Here is an 18,367-nt window from a genome sequence, read left to right on the forward strand (position 1 = left end):
TTCTCCTTCCTGTCCCCCCTCTGCACCCCCTTCCTTGAGTGTGGGAAAGAAGGAAGTCCTATCCTTTCATTAGGTTGCTAGTATTTATTCTTACACAGGGATGACTTATATCCCTGAGCCAAGACCGTATGCTGTTTAAACTAACTGTAAGACTTTATATTAACAAACAGTAACCTGAAATTATGAGGCTACCTGAATTTTCATACATATACAGGATAAAATAGAGTCCCCTACCTCCACTGAATAAGTTTGAAGAGACAGCCGGAGAATAAAACTAAGTTGTTTATGATTATACTCAGGGGTCCTACCAGTTTCACATTCGGCAACATTAAGTATTTCTTGTGTATCATCACCAAAACAAATAAAAAGAGTTATGTAAATATTGCTTGAAGCCTCACTTTAGAACTTTGAGTCATGGAGTTTTGATGGTGTTTTGCCTGGTTCTCTACAGATGTAAGTATATTAGCATTATTTACTGTGTCTTCCAAAATTCCTTGTTAACACTTTCTTGGGTCCAGAAACCCATTTCTACTATTTGTTTTCTCTGATAATTTTCACCACAACAAGGGAATTTAGATGTCATGCTTAATCAGTGTACATATATGTTTCTGAACTCTGCTAACATTTCCTAGTTTATGACAGATGCTCCATGAGGAAAAGGATTTCCATCAGTTCTGTTTACCTACATATAACCAGAGCCCAAGACACTGGTATATGTTAGTGGTTCAGTAAATATGCTTTGAATAAATGAATTTAAGTGTGAGCTGTCTTAAAGCTCAGGAGTTTGGGTTATATAAAGTATTAGTCAACTTCAATTTTCTAAGTTAATAGTTATATCAAGATAACATTTAATGTTAGAAATATCTTCTCCCCAGTCCTACAACATATTCAGTCAGGGAATCTCAGACTGATAAACTTATGAAAATCCAGATAATTAAAAAGAGAGCAACATAAAGTAAAGCTAAGTGAAATAATTCTTCAGAGAAATCCATTGTGAATGAGTTGTGATCATTTGGACTTACACTAAGAAAATATTTTAAGTTAATAAAATATAATGCATTTTGTGAGGAGAGGAGACAATATAATTTTTGAATATTCAACTGCACACATGTAATACTAAACATTTTATACTTTTCCTTTTAAAAACTTGGAATACATTATTTTGAATGCCACCTTTGATTCTGAATTATCTTAGAGACTAATGCTTCTTGTTCTGCCCAGAGGCAATAAATGTAGCCTTTTCTTTATTGTTATTCTGCTACCATTAGTTTATGACCTTTTTTTTTTTTTGTGAGAGGGTATTCCTCTTAAATTTTCATTTATTATTGTGGCTGGTTTTATAAAGATGGAACATTGCAAAGGATTGTGTTTTATTGATTGGTGGAGTTATGATGCAGGACTATAAAGCAGTGTGTTGAAGTATTAAATTAAATATTCTTCCTCTTTGTCCTACTTCAGGCCCATCTTGGAGGTTAAAGGGTATTACACAAATGAAATGATAAATCCAGTTTACATAGTTTCCCTATAGACATTGAACTGCTTCTTTCTTATTATGTCTGAATAAAACTCATTATCTATTTTGTTTCAGTAATAATTATGAGATTCTCTCCTAAGCAATTCTTTACTGTCTCCATTATTCTCCATCTTATAGCATACTCTGGAAAGGCAAGCATATAAATATGATAAAAGAATTAAGCTGTTGAAATAAATTAATTTATTGTGCAACAATGTATTCAAATCTTACTTGCTCAGTGGATTTTACTTTAATGAAATTCTTCAAAGAACAATACATCATGTTCCAAAGATTGAAATTATACATTAAGTGGAATGACTGAATATGTTGTGTCTCAATTTATAGAAAGTTTCAATTGAATACTTAGCTTTTAAATAATAAAAATTTGCATAAATTAAAATATTTTCTTTAAATGAAAGTATTAAGTATTGTCTTTGTATCCTTTGTTCTTAGACAGTTATAATTAAAGTAAAAATAAGCTAAAGCTAAATTAAATACACTTTCACCTACATTTTCTAAGCCTTAAATTATGCTTTTAAGATGTATTTTTCATTAGATTTAAATCTAGTTTTTTTTTTACCTGGTTTATTATATGATGTTTTAGAGTATTTTGAATGTATAAATGAATAAGTAAATAATGCATGAATGAAAAGAATCATTAAGGAAAGCTTTGACAGTTAAACATATTGTCTAATGAAATAATTTTTATACTTCTGTGGAACATAAAACAACTAATTGTTTTTAATGGCATAATCATTGTTGCTAGAATTTTAGACATTAAATATTTAAGTATTTTATGAGTTAAATATCTCAGGAAAAAATAATTTTCTCATGCTTTCCATTAGCACCAGTAAGAAGTCTGTTATGACAGGAAACTCAAGACTTGCAAAATAACTTCAGAGAGATTGATTTATTTCAAGATCTCACTTTGTCTCTGTTCCTCCAAATGTGTGCCACTGCATATATGATCACTTACACAACTATTATGACAAATAATAAAGTGTAATAATGAATAAACACTGATATCAGTGACTTTTTCAAGAAAATAGAATGGTTAAGCTAGAAAACTTTTTTTGTCAATTAAAAGTATAGAGTTTTCTTTTTCAAATACTTACCATGTAGTTTTGTGTAATCCAAGTGTTGAGAACCAGACGTATTAGGGATTACCTTCCAAGTTTAGACTCATTTGCCTTTTTATTAGAATTTTTAGAAATCAAGATTAGACTCCTTAGAGTTTTTCTCTGGTCATTTAGGCCATTAACATTAACATAAATTATTAATAGATATACACAGACTATATAAGAATTCTATATAGTAAATTCTTACAGTATACTGAATTCTATACAGTATTATATATAAAGGATTAAGAACACCTCTTCCAAGACATATCTGAGCTGCTACTCGAAAGATGCAATAAGCACAGTGTTGTTTAAAGTAGTTAAGTACATGACCTCACTGGCATTTTGGGAGCAGTGAGAGGATTAACAAATTGTGGGATATTTGTGTAGGTGAATATATTCAACAGTAGAAAAGAATAAATTAATGGCACATGAAATAACTTAGATGAATCTCAAAAAAGTTTTGTTGCTGTGAAGAAGTCAGACACAAATATGTACTATATGGTTCATTTTTATGAAATTCTAGAACCAGCAAGTCTGGTTTATGGTGATAGAAGTCAGAAAGTGGTTGCTTATAGGAATCGAGAGGAATTGACTAGAAAGGGACAGGAGAAGTCTTTCTGGGGTTATAGGAATGTTCTAGATCTTGACAACTCATCAAACTGAACACATAATAAATACATGGTTTGCTTCATAATTTAGGGTAGCTGTGAATGTCAAGAAAAAGGATTTATAGTATCAGCTGCTTTCAAAATTATGATGGAAAGATTGGAAGTAACATCAACATCCAGATGTGAAGTCTCTATTCTTTTAAATCATATGTGTTTGTTTCTTAGAAACTTAGGTCATTTGTTAGCCAGGTGGACTAAAGAACTCATATCATTTAGAAGTTTATCTTCTTTGGGGAGCCTGGGTGGCTCAGTTGGTTAAGTGGCTGCCTTCAACTCAGGTCATGATCTCAGGGTTCTGGGATGGAGTCTCATGGTGGACTCCTTGCTCAGTGGGGAGTCTGCTTCTTCCTCTGTCCCACGCTCTGCTCATTCTCTTTCTCTCTTATTCTTTTATTCTCAAATAAATAAATAAAGTCTTTTTTTTTTTTAAGTATACCTCCTTTGATTTATTTAGTTTGGAAAAATAACTGATAATATGTTCATTTTTGTGTGTTATTTGAGACATCAATTTCAAAATATTTAATCTCCAAATTGTGCAGTTGGATACCATCTTTCTTTAGTATCCCTTAGTATAGCAAATGCATGTCATGTCATAAACTTCCCTGAACAATCTAACAGTAAATTTTAGTTCTGAAGGGTGTGTGTCTTCCTCTTTCCCTGTTTTCTGCCCCCATGTCTCTCTCTCCCTCACTTGCTTATTTTTAGTCTTTGAAATGTAACCCCACATGTCTTGGGTAGGACAATATATTATGTGATGCTTACATTTACCTACATACCAGTCTGTGTTGCTGTTTGCAGAAAATAGAGCACTTAATTCTTAACCTCTGATCAATTAAGGTAAAGGGCGAGTGTTATATGGTACAATATTGATAATACATCTCTCCTTTGGGAGGTTTTAATTGTTCTTTTAAAAATTTTTTTAATTTTTTATAAACATATAATATATTTTTATCCCCAGGGGTACAGGTCTATGAATCGCCAGGTTTACACACTTCACTTAATTGTCTTTTACAGAAACCAATCCACACATTTTAGACCAGTCCAAAAGCTCCTAAAATACAAAAAATTATCTTTACAATAAGATTCTAATATGCATTGCAATTTTTGGAAGAATTTAGTTTTGTTTTTTTTCCTTTGTTTTGGTTACAGTATTGATTGATCTTGCAAATCTTTTGTCATGAACTTTCTTATGGGCCTTTTTTATTCCATGGAATATATAATGGGAAACTGGCTGATTCATGGATTTTGCAGAAGGCTTGGTCATTTTTCTGCTTATTTTCATTTTATTTGTCATGCTTTTCCCAAATTAAGCCCCCACATATCTGTGGAAGATGTTTATCAACAGTGCTCAGGATTGAAAAATTAAATGGGTGTGAGACAAGTGGTGCTCAATTTTGGACGCACATTAAAATCACCTGGAGTCTTAAAAAGTGAAGTCTGGGCTCCACTTCTGATTTAGTGCATGGGACTGTTGTAACAAAGTATCATAAACTGAGTGGTTTGAAGCTACCCAAATGTGTCCACTCACATTTGTAGAGACTGGAAGTCTGAAATCAAGATGTCGGCACTGTCATGCTCCCTCTGAGCTCTCAGGTAGAACCCTTGCTCACCTCTCCATCACTTCTGGTGGTGCCTGGTCATCCTTGGCATTCTTGCCTGGCAGCTGTGTAATTCTAATCTCTATCTTCATTCTTCATTCTTCAATTCTAATCTCCTATCTTCACAATGTCTCTTGTAAGGACACCAGTCATGTTGGATTAAAAGCCCACTCTACTCCAGTAGGACCTCATTGTAACTAATTTCAGCTGCCAAGATCCTTTTTCCAAATGAAATTCACATTCACAGGTACTGGGGATCAGGACTTCATTTTTTCTGGAGACATGGTTCAACCCCTCATACTCAGCAAGACAGAATCTCTGGGAAGGAAGCCCAGGCACAGGCATGTTACGAATTTCCCAGGTGATTCTAAAGCAGAGCAAGATTGGGAACCATCACGGGACTAATAGAACCCCTGAGACCAACAATAGGTATTACAGACCCTCATTCTCAATGGTCGATTGACCTCCTACAAGTCCATTACATTTTAGAACTTTCTCTTTTACATCTCTTAAAGTCTGCTCTTTCAAAATTTGCATTTTTGCACCCAAATAAAGAACTACTGATTTATTCCATATCATGTAGTTTACTTCTAACCTTTCAAATATTTATTAATTATTGAAAAGACAGTTCTTCAAGGCCTATGTGCCTTGCTATCTGAAGGCATAAATATCATGTTGCTCAAAGAAGAAAATGTTAATAAGTAGAGTATCTTATTTCTTAATCTGTAACTCCATTTATAATAGCTCATTGGAGACAGTTATACGATATATTTGCACATTAGTCTAATGGGGAAGGTTCAGGGCTTAGCAGGAAAGACAGGGATAGGACCTAAGTGTTAATACAATAGTATTAGGAAACAGGATACCAACCTTCCCTAGGATACAACTAATATATATTTCATGAATTTCCTCTAATACATATATGTGATTGGGTTGGAGCTGAGAGAAACAGGTAGTCTGAAAATTATTAGGATCAAAAAAATTATTCCAATGTTAAATAATAATCGATTTCTATGACGCCTTAAAATGTGACCATCCAGGTGTGTCCAGAGCAGGGCCATGATGAAAAAGCTGTTAATAACTCCTCTAGTGTTTTTATTATGGTCTGTCACATTGATAATTTGTGTGCTAAATGATCCTTACACACTTGCCACAGCGATAGAACATAGAGAATTCTTTAAATTGATAGTTGTCTGGACTTGAAACCTGCTTTGTTCTGTTATTTTGTTGTTGTTCTAATGGGTTCTAAAAGGGTCATCTTTGCTGACCTCCCTTTTTATCCAGAGAGGGGATACACATTTGCCATTATTGCTTGCCTGTAGAACTTGTTTCCTAACTTGTCTTTCCCTACTTTGGCTTTGCTCAAGATAAAGGGTTAAAATGCCAGTGAAAGATGAATCTATTTCCTTTACATTTCTACAGTACTGCATGAACAAAAATCAACATTCATTAAGTAACGTTCCCATGTATTTACCTCTTTTCTCCCCCAATTCCTTCCCCTGGTGCCACAGGAGCGTGTCCCAGACAGCCCTTCACCTGCCCCCTCTCTGGAGGAGGGCCGGAGGCCTGGCAGCCACCCATCATCCCATCGGAGCAGCAGCGTCTCCAGCTCTCCCGCACGGACTGAGAGCTCTTCGGACAGAATCCGTAGGTCTCATACTTTTACTTGTCACCATTTTAAACTTTATTAGGTGCAGCTGGCTTTTCTAATCAAAATGCCCTCATTCCAAATAGATCTCAGATGTATCATGTTCTGAAGCTCTGTAGCAATAGCCATCTCTCAAAATTATGTTTCCCAGTTTGCAGTATCATGAGGTATGGTGCTACATTAACAGGTTCTGATATAAACTCCCTCTCTTTGATGCCACACATAAAGGTCTGAGCTATGAAACAGAGAAAGTAAGCTTCTAGATTAGTTTCTGAAGTAAACACCTCCAACTCAACAGCTATCTAGTGGCTAAGGATATGATTTGGGGATTACTCAACTTCATTCTTCAGTCCCACCCCTTACCAGGTTTTAAAATTTATCAATTTTCAAAATTCACCGTTGCATTGACAAACATAGCTACAAAGAGGAATTAAAAAACTGAAATTCATTGTAATTGACTTTAAAAAAAATGTCTTCGTCATTCTGATGGTCAGTGGATTGAAGAATTTTAAGTTGCTTGAGTTTTAGAATTTGAATTAGTACGTCAATAATGCATATTGTTGTCATATGTTATTGTTGTTAAATTCTAAATTGTAAGGGCTCTTTTATTTCGTGATCACATTTTCAGATATTTAACCAAGAAAATGAAGAGTAAACTTGAAAATGAGATTCAATTAACTGGTTATTTTGTATCCATATTTTGTGTCGAGAATCTAATATTGTTTTTCCAATACAACGAACATATTAGCAGTGATTGTGTTGGTTGACAAAATCAATATCTTTGTATCCTTTCCAGGATTTACTTTATTTAGGAAATCGTGTTTGTGATATAAACTTCATCTAATGACACATAATTGGCTGAAGTTAATTGGTGGTTGGGAATATTTCTATAATAGGAAAAACATTTGCTAGAAAGTATATTTATAAGTCATTAAGCAGAAATTTATTTATTTATTATTACTTATTTGCATAAAGCAAGAATCCTTAGGATGAATGCTATTGAGGTAGATAATAAATACTAGGTTGAATAATTGTATACAATTATTTTTAAAAATAGTTAATTATTGAAAGTTATATAGTTCAACATAATTCTATGTTTGGCCTGTCTAAAACATATTTCCCTAATTTTGTAAGAGATGAATATAGCTGTGTATTAATAAAAGTGATTATAACCATTCTTAAACCAATGACATTTTCTGGGGCTGGCAAATCTTGGCTCCCACTACCTCAAACCATCTTTCGTATAAAATATTTTCTGTATACTTATGTGCAATGCTGACACTAGAACCAGAAATTTCATGATGCATACTGGTTTCATTTTTAATGCTTTTATAAGATGTCATCATTGAAAAGACACTGTTCTTCTAGAGAAAGTAAAATATTTTTTCACAACACTTAAATGGAAATGATGGGCAGATAGGGAAAAATTTGAAAGAATTTTGTCATACATTTATGTTTTAAATGAATCATTGTGTTCTTTTTTATTTTTGATAGAACAGAGGAGAAATTTTTGCATATTTGAACTATCATAATTGTCCAAGTGGAAATACATACACTTGCACACAAATTCATGCACACACACACACACACACACACGTAAATACATGTTCATGCATATGCATATTTTAATTTTTTTTTTTAAATTAGACTGGCACAGACATTTAAAAAATAATACAAAGAATCCTTTCACACTCATCAGTCAGATGCACCCAGTCAACAATGTCTCTGAAAAAGCTCTCCTGATAAAGACATAATGGCACGTTAATGTCCGGAGACATAATGACAAGGACACTATGCTCCTTCACCTCAAATACATCATTGTTTATCTTCTTGAAACAAGGAAATTCTCTTATGCAATCACAAAACAATGATCAAAATCAGGAAATTAAAATTATTATAGTATATTGTTTAAACTATAAATCTTTTTCAAATTATACCAACTTTCCTACTAATATAATTTTTTATTTTTTTCTTCTAATGTTTTTAATAGCAAAAGGTTTTTCCTTACTGGTCCGAAAGCCAATCCAGGATCACATATTGAAATTACTTGTCATATTCCTTTAGTCTCTTTTAATCTGGAACAGTTCTTTGTTTGTTTGTTTGTTTGTTTTGTTTTGTTTTGTTTTTTATCTTTCAGTATCTTGACAATCTTTTTTTGAAGACTATAGGTCATTTATTTTGTAGAATTTCCTTGATTGGATGTTTTTGTTTTCTCATGATTAAACGTTCCTTGAATTATGAATTTTTGGCAGGAATCACAGAGACATGATCATGTGTCTTTCTCAGTACATTGTTCCAAGAGACGTGATATTCCTCCAATACTTGTCATACTATCTCTTGGTTAAGGTGGTGACTACCAGACTTATGTACTGTAATGTTACTCTTTTTTTAAACCTTTGTAAATAATAAGTTATAATATTAAGTCTTGTGAGGAGATATATTAAGACTATATAAGTATTATATTTTTCATCAGACTTCCATTCCACTCCTCTAGAATCATCTGTTGAAGACACTTCCCTCACACAGTTATTGCTATGGTGATTTTCAAATGCTAATTCCTAATATATTCTTATAGTATTTTAAAAAAAAATCTCCTTTTTCTAGAGAAGGTAAGTTTTTATGGGATGGGTTCTCATACAGTTTTATACACAAAACTAAGATTTTCATGGGCAATTTACTAGGAAATTTATTGACTGGATTTTGAAAATCGTAAGGGTGTTTTGTCATCTACTTTATTATTTCAATAGTGACATGTTACTGTTAATAGTTCAAGAAAGCAATTATAGCTTTTATTCATTCAACCATTCAATAGATATTAATTGGGCACTTGTATTTTCAAGTCTGAGTTCCAACCCAATTTTTACAGAAATACTTTGGTGTCTGAAACCTTACGTTTTATTGACTAGAATAGGATATGAATATTGCAACAGTTACATTAGCACCTTAAAGTTAAAAGTTAACAGCTTTTAGAGGTTGTAGTGGTAAGGCCATTCAAAAGTATTCTAGATATATAAAAATATATGTATATTCACTATGAAATAAAAACAAGATAAAATGTTTTCAATTCCAATATTTTTCTGCTTTAAACATTTTCATAGTTCTCACTTCTCAGTGTTCTTAGAGATAGATTAAAACATTAAGTTAGACCATTATATTTTATTTATTTTTGAGTCTGAGTTTAATTAATTTGTTTGAACATTGTGTGTTATGGTGTTTTTGTCTTTTTTCTTTTGTTTTGGGCTTCACAGCTGTCCATCAGAATGGGCTGTCCATGAACCAGATGCTGATGGGTTTATCACCAAACGTACTCCCTGGGCCCAAAGAGGGAGATTTGGCTGGTCATGATATAGGACATGAATCGAAAAGGATGCATATTGAAAAAGGTAATGTATGATTATGTGGACTTTTTTTTTTTTCCTGCTCAACATGTGGGCTAGATTTTAATCACAGAATGAGGTATACTTCTACCTCAAAAGATGGCATATAAACATTGAAAAAACCTACAGTATTAGGTAAAACTTAAGCCTTTTCAGCAAAGAGGATGTGAACAAAGATCTGCTTTTCCTTATACCACAGGTAGGTGATAATTTACTTTCCAATACATGGAAAAAGTGGACAATTGTTTGTTTTAATTGTCATCACTGAGTTTCTAAAGACCCTACTGTTAGTCTTTCTCAATGCCGTTAGGGCCAAATGTCATTTTTCTATACCTGATAGAGCTCAAAATATACAAAGGATTATTATTAATATTTTTAGATTAAAATATATATCATCATCTGACCAATCAGGAAATAGAAGTGAATCTAACGAAACAATGTACTAGTTGTTTCAAAATTATATGTAACAAATAGCAAAGCCCAGAGGGCAGGAAGCTGAAAGTTTTCTCTTTATATTACATTTGTATCAGCTCAATTCATTTTCACAGGCAAATATTGGTATTTTCATGCCCTATTTCATAAAGGACTTTCATAAAGAAATTGAAATATCATTTTGATATGTATGTTAAAAATTTGTGCTAGTACATGTAAGTTTATTTTTTCAAATAGTAAGGTTTAGATTGTGAATAAAAGAGCCCTCCCAAATCTTTTTCATCTTAATTTAATATTTTTAAATCTTATTAATATAGAATGGGTACTTTGACTGTCTTTTTTAACATGAATACCAAATCATCAGTGTTATGAAAAGGATCACTTCTTTGGAAAACATGATTGCAGAGAAAACACAATTAGTTGTCAAAAAGGAAAAATAAATAAAATTGGATATTTAATAATTAATGAAGCAGAAAGAAATGATTAGAGGAAGATCAGGTTAAGGTGGGGCATTTTTTCTCTCCTAAAGTAAGAATATTTATATAAGATCTTTTCCCATCCAACATAAAAACAGTCATGCTGAGCCCTTAGGGAGAAAGAATAACATATTTCTACAAATTAGATTATCTGCATTATGGAATGTGAATGAGAAAATGATAATCTTTTCTAGGTGCTAATATGTCAAAATCTAGGTATAAGTGAGAGTAGTATTAAGACAACTTCCTAATTTGTTATTTTGAAATTTGATATCAAATGTTATTACTAAGCTAGGTAGACACTATGCAATATATCAGTGAGCCAGATGGTACCTAAATACTTAATTCTAGTTTTTTCACAAGCTGTTCTTCAACAATGAATAAAAATATATATATTGTCCCTTACACATATTTTGACATATACCTCTTATATTTCATCAAAACCTATTTGTAGAAATACAAAAATTAGCATCATGAGAAAATATAAAGCTTCATAAGACTTTTTAAATTTAAGTAATAATATTTAAATAAAAGAATTCATTGTCTAGGTGAAGCAGCCATTCTCCATCAAGGTTCTGCATAAGAGTAAAGCCCTAGGGGCGCCTGAGTGGCTCAGTGGGTTGGAGCCTCTGCCTTTGGCTCAGGTCATGATCTCAGGGTCCTGGGATCCAGCCTCGCATTGGGCTCTCTGCTCTGTGGGGAGCCTGCTTCCCCCTCTCTCTGCCTGTCTCTCTGCCTACTTATGATCTCTCTCTCTGTGTCAAATAAATAAATAAAATCTTAAAAAAAAAAAAAGAATAAAGCCCTAGAAGAAAATAATGCGAGTGACTCATTTCTCAGTTTTCTCATGGATATTACATAAATCGTTTTACTTGGAATATATAAGAGGGAAGTTAATTTATGACATACAATGGATGTCAGGATATTAGGGTTTAATTCTTTTGCAGCACCTAGTGGAGAAGAGCTGGGAGTAAAAAAGCAAAAGCCCAAAGATGGTGGCGAGGACACCATCAAAGGCATGATCAATGGCATAATTGGAATGAGTTGCACTGGAATTTTAGGTAAATAGCTTCATTTACCTGATTCATTCACTGATGCTTCAAGCTGGGTATGCTACTATTTTTCTATTACTTTTTTCATGGGTTCTGTCTATCCATTTATCTATTTTTAAAATTATTATTACAATTTTGCCATCATGGAGCCTTTCCTTGAAATACCATATTACATTGTTTGAGGGGACCTACTTCTGTTTTTCCCATAGGCCTGCTCCAGAAATCTTCACTACAATATTTCCCTTGTTCGGAAATTATATCTCAATTGGTCTAATCCCAATACTAGACCATAAACTCCTTTGAGTCATCTGTGTAATTCCATTTGCTTTAAACAGACCAAGCAATCTATGAATACATACTGATCTGGGCTGAATCTTTAGGAGATTCTAAGAGATGGTGAGAGAAAGTTAAAACAACTATAAAGATTACACTCTTTAAGTATTAGTAGGTGCAAGGTGGAATTATAGAACTTTTAGAAGTTACATTTACATGAAATAGCAGGATGTTCTGATGATGAGTGTACACAAAAACTTTCTATATTAATAGTGGTACTTCTATCGAAGTTTTTAAAATGATTTTGCTGTCAGAATAGACATTGGCTATATGCCAATGGTTTTCCAATATTTTAATGTATATTTTATAAGGGAAAATAAATGTTTATTTTAATGTTCTTCCTAGGAATATAAAACTACCATTGAATGTGTGATTTCCAATGTAGTTATGTAATCCTAGAAATTGTGGTATTGACACTAATTTGTTATATGTTGCTCTTTCTTTTCTATACACTCTCTTTTATCTATTTTTCAGCATACTGAATCAACAGTAAATATTCATGGCTTTCTAGATTGATAGAGTCTACTAAATTAGAAATTGTTTTCTTTCATGACTACATATATCATGTGCCTCATACTAGCCCTGCAACTTTCTTACTACACATTCTGTATTAAAACAAGTGACTTAATTTAGAGACATTGGTAGAGAAATTAATTATATGTTTGTGTCATTTTAGGCTCAAACTTCTTATATGTAATTTGTTGCTTACCACTTTAAATCATTCAAAGCATAATTCTTTAGAAAACATTGATTTTAAAAATAGATACCAAAATTAATTTGTATGCTGAGAATCACTGTGGTTGAAAATCTTAATCATCTGTAACTTTTAAGTATTTTTAAATCTTCTTAATATTAAAAAGCTATTAACTCCTCTCCATTAGAATATTTAAGCCCCCGTTAGCTGAAGGCATTCTAATTCAGAAGTACTAACTGCTGAGTAAATTCACTTCTTGTTTTTAAAAACAGCAATAGGTTTTTGAATCTTGGAAGAGTTTAAGGTACATTCAAAATGTAAATGTGAAACCGAGTTAGTATATCAGAAGGAATAGACATAATATCGTATCAGTCATCCCAAGTTTAAGGAGACATGCTTTTAGTATTATAAACTTTGACTAAAATAAGGGCTTAGTCAAAGATATATACTGAGGAAAACTGTGGTATAGCTCAAAGCTTCAAAACCAATTTTACCTCTTCTAAACTTTTATAAACAGATTCCAAGTTCCCTAGGGCTCTCTGGATCTTAAAATCATGGCTGATCTTTTCCTTCAGTCATAATTTGATGGAAGGGGCAGTAATAATTGACATCTGGGTTATATAAATAGACCCACTGTTCCTCTATGCAGCACCTTTCTGTTTATTCCCCACATATTTGTCCACTGATGCTAATTTACAGTATTTCTCATGTATAATTTGTTCCTTGGTGTTTCTTAAATTGCTACTTTTTTCAACACATTTTTGAGCATGTTTTACACCTTCGTATTGTTCCATAGGCACATTTTTTTATTATTATGGAATGTATCTTATTTTTAATTTACCAAAAATTAAATGTATGATACAGATAAGCTTATAGTATCAGCTTTTTCTGATTATAGAAAAGTTAAGTGTATATTGTTGAACTATGAAATACTAATTAACGTTGAATTTCAGTTTTGGACTAAGTGTACTGAAATGACATAATCAATGGGTAAATATTTACAGAATGTCAGGTATGTGAAATAAATATGAAATACAAAAGCATTTCCTTTCTCCCCTTCTCTCTTCCTCTCTCTTTTTTTGCTGTATTTTTTTCTTAATACATATCCTAATTTTCCTTTCAGTTGAGTCTTTTCCCTTTATTTGTTTTCATAAAAAATATGAAAACATTCTTTCACTGGTGACTCTTGAGGACTTTCTTTCATTGGTGACTCCTGCCATTTTAGAAGCAGAAATAATTTAAGAAGCAGCAGGAAATACAGGGGATTTGCCTCAGGCAATGAAACATTTCTTTTGTGGCATATTCTGTTTAGTTGGCAGTGCTCAAGATTTCCAATGGCTAACATACTTGTATAAAAGGTTTCTTTTTGGTACTCTGAATTTGAGGACAGGGCACTAAAGGCAATAAAGTAGTTTGCAGGCTGGCCATATTGGGATTTCCTCTCATTAATGGTTTACTCTTAGCTTCCAACCTTGTGGACTATTTTCCTCAAAAACACCTTTTTGAATGACTATGTCATCCCTTTTCTCAAGTTTGTGGAAATCATTTTTTGAAGTATATTTCCTTTTGTACATTTCTCAATATTTAAAAATTCGAATTTTACTTGTATTAGGATTGAGTCTTCAAGAATGGTCTTCTTTTAAATTCTAGATTGATATCAACAAATTAATTAATAGTAAATATTATTTTGCTCTATACACCTATATCACAAATCTTAACCTGTTAGTATCTCATGTAACTATTTGGATGTGTATAGAGTAAAAGCCCCTTTTCTTTAGAGATTCCTATATTTTGATTATGTTAACACACATATAGGGCCATGAGTATTTTCATTTTAAAATTCTCTAACAACGTAACTCTTCATTCACTTTTATTCTTAAGATATAATTTCTCTTGGCATATCTCAAAGTCTTTTGTAAAATATTCTCCCTAAATACTTACTAATGTGAGTTTACTTTTTGTTTTTCCATGCTTGTGAAATAAAGGTATTAAACTTAATGCATATACTTTTAATTCTGTGATTTATAACACCAGACAACAAATTTCTCTGAATTTCAGAGCTCTTTCTTAAGCCGATGGCAGATTTAACATGTAAAGTCACATAAAGTGAAACTTTATGAAGGTACTGGTTTATTATTTTATGAATTATAATTCAAGAAGCAGAGCTTGCCATAGTAATTCAATGACAACTCAAGAAAATTCTTACTATGAGAATCCCATGACATACTTATAATGGTGGGCAACTGGTATAAAATGGGTTTTAATGTTTATCTTTTCCCCATGAACCTTCTGACCATCCTGTCACACTGAACTTTCAGGTTTCTCAAACATCTTCTGTCCTTTCCCAGATGATCCAGTTTCTTCCTTTACCTGGGGTATATATACCTCCTATTCATTAGTGCTCAACCCTAAACTCTGCTGGGCAAAAGCTACATCTTCTCATCATCTTTGTATACCCAACACAGAGTCTGCCATTAGTAGGTACAAAAAATTTCTTTTCAGAGTTAAATGAGATAATACGTGCCTGGAGTGCTTGACCTACGTAAATATATTCCCTGAAATCAGTAGTAGTATCAAATTAGGTCATGGGTATGTGGCTTGATTTGATAGATGCAAAAATATACTTAGTGAATCACTGAATTAGAATATTATCTGTTTATCATTCATAATATCACAGTTATCATGACTTATGGTTGATTCTAAATAGAAATATTGAAACCATGGTGTTTTAGAGAATATTTTGACTTCATTGACAACATTGAAAAATGCACAGTTTCAGAAGGGAAAAAGTAGTAAAGTAACTATGTTAGGTATTTTCTATATCAATGATTGTGAAGGTAATTGTGCAAATAAATTTTTATGACATTAAAAAGTTTTAACTAATTCAAATCAATTTTATTGACCCTGAATTTATTTGATGAATGTGTTGAGGAGAAACAAATATGCTTGGCATGTAAGGCTTAGGAGAGAATGAGTGTTGTATATGGGCCAACATTGAAGAGATCCCAAATTAGTTGAAATCCTCTGATGGGCCAGAATTTCATCTTTGAACCACTCACACATGTCACTTATAAACTAAACTATTTTAATTCCACCTAGGGTAAAATTTACATTTTCTAAGAGCTATTTTATGTAATTTATATGGATATCATTAAAAGATATAGAGCCATTTATTGATGCAGAAAACCCCAGTGCCTTCTCCAGGATACTTTTAACATTAGGTTTTGGTAACTTTTTTTGATACTTAAGAAGTAGAATCATGTTAGTCTTTCCTAATGATTTTCATGAACTATGCATGAGAAAGATCAGAGGATATCTAATCTTGGATACCTTATATGTAATAATACATATTAGTAGTAGTTTTGCTTGTAGTCAGATAAAATGTCTTTCCCTCATGGAAAACCCATAACAGACTATTAATTATTCTACTTATTCTGCTTTTTTTCCTTGAGCCCTTTTGATAGGTATGGAATGACTCACTTCCTCACTGTTTAAGAAATATTTTTACATAGTTACGCCGATAGCTAATATTTTATAACATTAAAAGGGAAGTAGAACGTAAATTACTAGTAGATTATTAACATAATATTTCCACATATAAATTTGCTTCATGTAATGATTTATTTATGAATCATTATAAATGCCTTTATTTCCTTCATTTAAGTAGTTTATGGTCTTACTGAATTGATGATTTCAAATTTTTTGTGCTGCAGTTTATTCTCATATTGCCTAAACAATGGATTTCTTGTTTTTCTGAAGTTTCTGAAGCAAGTTTTAAGTTAAACTACTTAAAGTGTAAGTAGTTTCAGGTTAAAACTTTACATAGTCTGGTATGGAAGTGATCTAAAGGGGATGTGTACCTTCTCCTATGTGTCTATTTGAGAATTTATTTCAAATTGAAACTTCATTTTGGAAATATTAGTTTATAATCCAATATTTCTTAGAGGAGCTGAAACTGGTTTATTTTGCACATTTTTATTCTGTGAATGGACAGATACATATTTTTTCCTTAAAGAACTGTTACAATACTTCATTTTCTTCCCTAATTAGACATATTTAGAAATGGACCCAAAAGAAGTCACTGACAGTTCAGTGACTTGGAAAGCTTTCTTAAAATTTTTAAAATCTCAAGTCATATCAAAATATAAATGCTGTGTTTCCACATTCTTCGTATGGTATTATTGTTTTATAGAACAAAACAATAGACTATCTACAATATTATATATTTCAACCTAATATTTTTGAAGAGTTTTAATCTGAGATGTTAAATTAGAATCTCTGCCGAACAAAAACAGAAAAAAAAGGAAATAATTCCCATTTAAAAATATTTTGTGTTCAATCTTGCCTAAGAAACAGTCCGTTTTTATTGAAACTTTTTAAATATTTTTTACACATGCGTATGTGTGCCCCGGTGCACGCACAAACACACGCCACTTTACCTTCATTTGATAGATGACGAAGTGATCTTACTTTGAATGCTGTGTTATGGGTTAAGAAGCAGAGTAATAGCCCCCTTGTCTCTTGTGCTTGAAGCAGTTTGAATTCCTCCATCAACTTGATGGAGTGATTTAACACATCCATTCAGCCTCGTTTGCAGGAACTGTAAGATGATAGCAAAGCTCAGGTAAATCTTCAAGATCCTGGAACTAATTTGGAGGATTTTATATGACACATTAGATCAAGAGTTGGCACGGAATTCATGGCTATGATGATTAAATGCATAATAACCTGAGAGTATTTTTAACGTATTTTTAAAGAGATACAGCTCACCTATTCTGAGGAACTGGTGCAATATTTTCTTTTGACTTTTCCTTATCTAGTACCACTTAATCTTGTACCTTAGGGCAAACTATTCCTAGAAATGTATGTGATAACTTCATATCGCAGTCTGTTTTGTTCCGGTAGAAGTCATATTTTAAACTTTCTTTAAATTTTTACATTACCACTGTTTCTAGTATCTTACGCTACAGTTTCAGAATATTAAACAAGTACAATTGTTTTAACTACTGTGAAATTGACAGATGAAGCTGAAAACCAAAAGCACCTTTCATGGGATTTTAAACACTATTTTCCTCCATATGCCATCCCAATTATTATTTAGATATTACATTCCTAATTTACTGTTAAGGTTGATTAGAATTCAAGCCTCTCAAAAGCATGCACCAAAGGTCTTGGGCTGTGGAAAACATTTTTATAAAATAATCCATTAATGCAGAGGAGTGCAACTAAATTAGTTAGCAATTTGCTGAGCATGAATTAATGAACAGAGCTTCTTCCAGCTCCCAGAGTTGTAATTTTCATAATAACCTCAGACCTTTATTTGGCAGGTTGTTTAGTTTTTTCGTTTGAAGGTTTTCATTAGTCTAATGAGGACTGTGCAAGGGCGAGCAGTCAGCACAATTTACATGGGGAAGCTATCATAATAAATGAAGCAATTTGAATAACACGCAAGGGT

General features: G+C 32.3%; 1 protein-coding gene across 1 annotated transcript in view; it reads left to right on the forward strand.

Moving 5' to 3' along the window:
• DACH1 (dachshund family transcription factor 1) overlaps positions 1–18,367 on the forward strand; it is a 423,382-nt gene that overhangs the window by 303,251 nt on the left and 101,764 nt on the right. The window contains exons 5-6 of the mRNA XM_045080637.1: positions 6,412–6,547; positions 9,797–9,931. Coding sequence (XP_044936572.1) covers positions 6,412–6,547; positions 9,797–9,931 — 271 coding nt within the window. The remainder of the gene's footprint in view (positions 1–6,411; positions 6,548–9,796; positions 9,932–18,367) is intronic.

The sequence above is a fragment of the Mustela putorius genome, unplaced genomic scaffold, assembly GCF_011764305.1.
Source record: "Mustela putorius furo isolate JIRA1106 unplaced genomic scaffold, ASM1176430v1.1 tig00000480_pilon_pilon_pilon, whole genome shotgun sequence".
Lineage (NCBI taxonomy): Eukaryota > Metazoa > Chordata > Mammalia > Carnivora > Mustelidae > Mustela > Mustela putorius.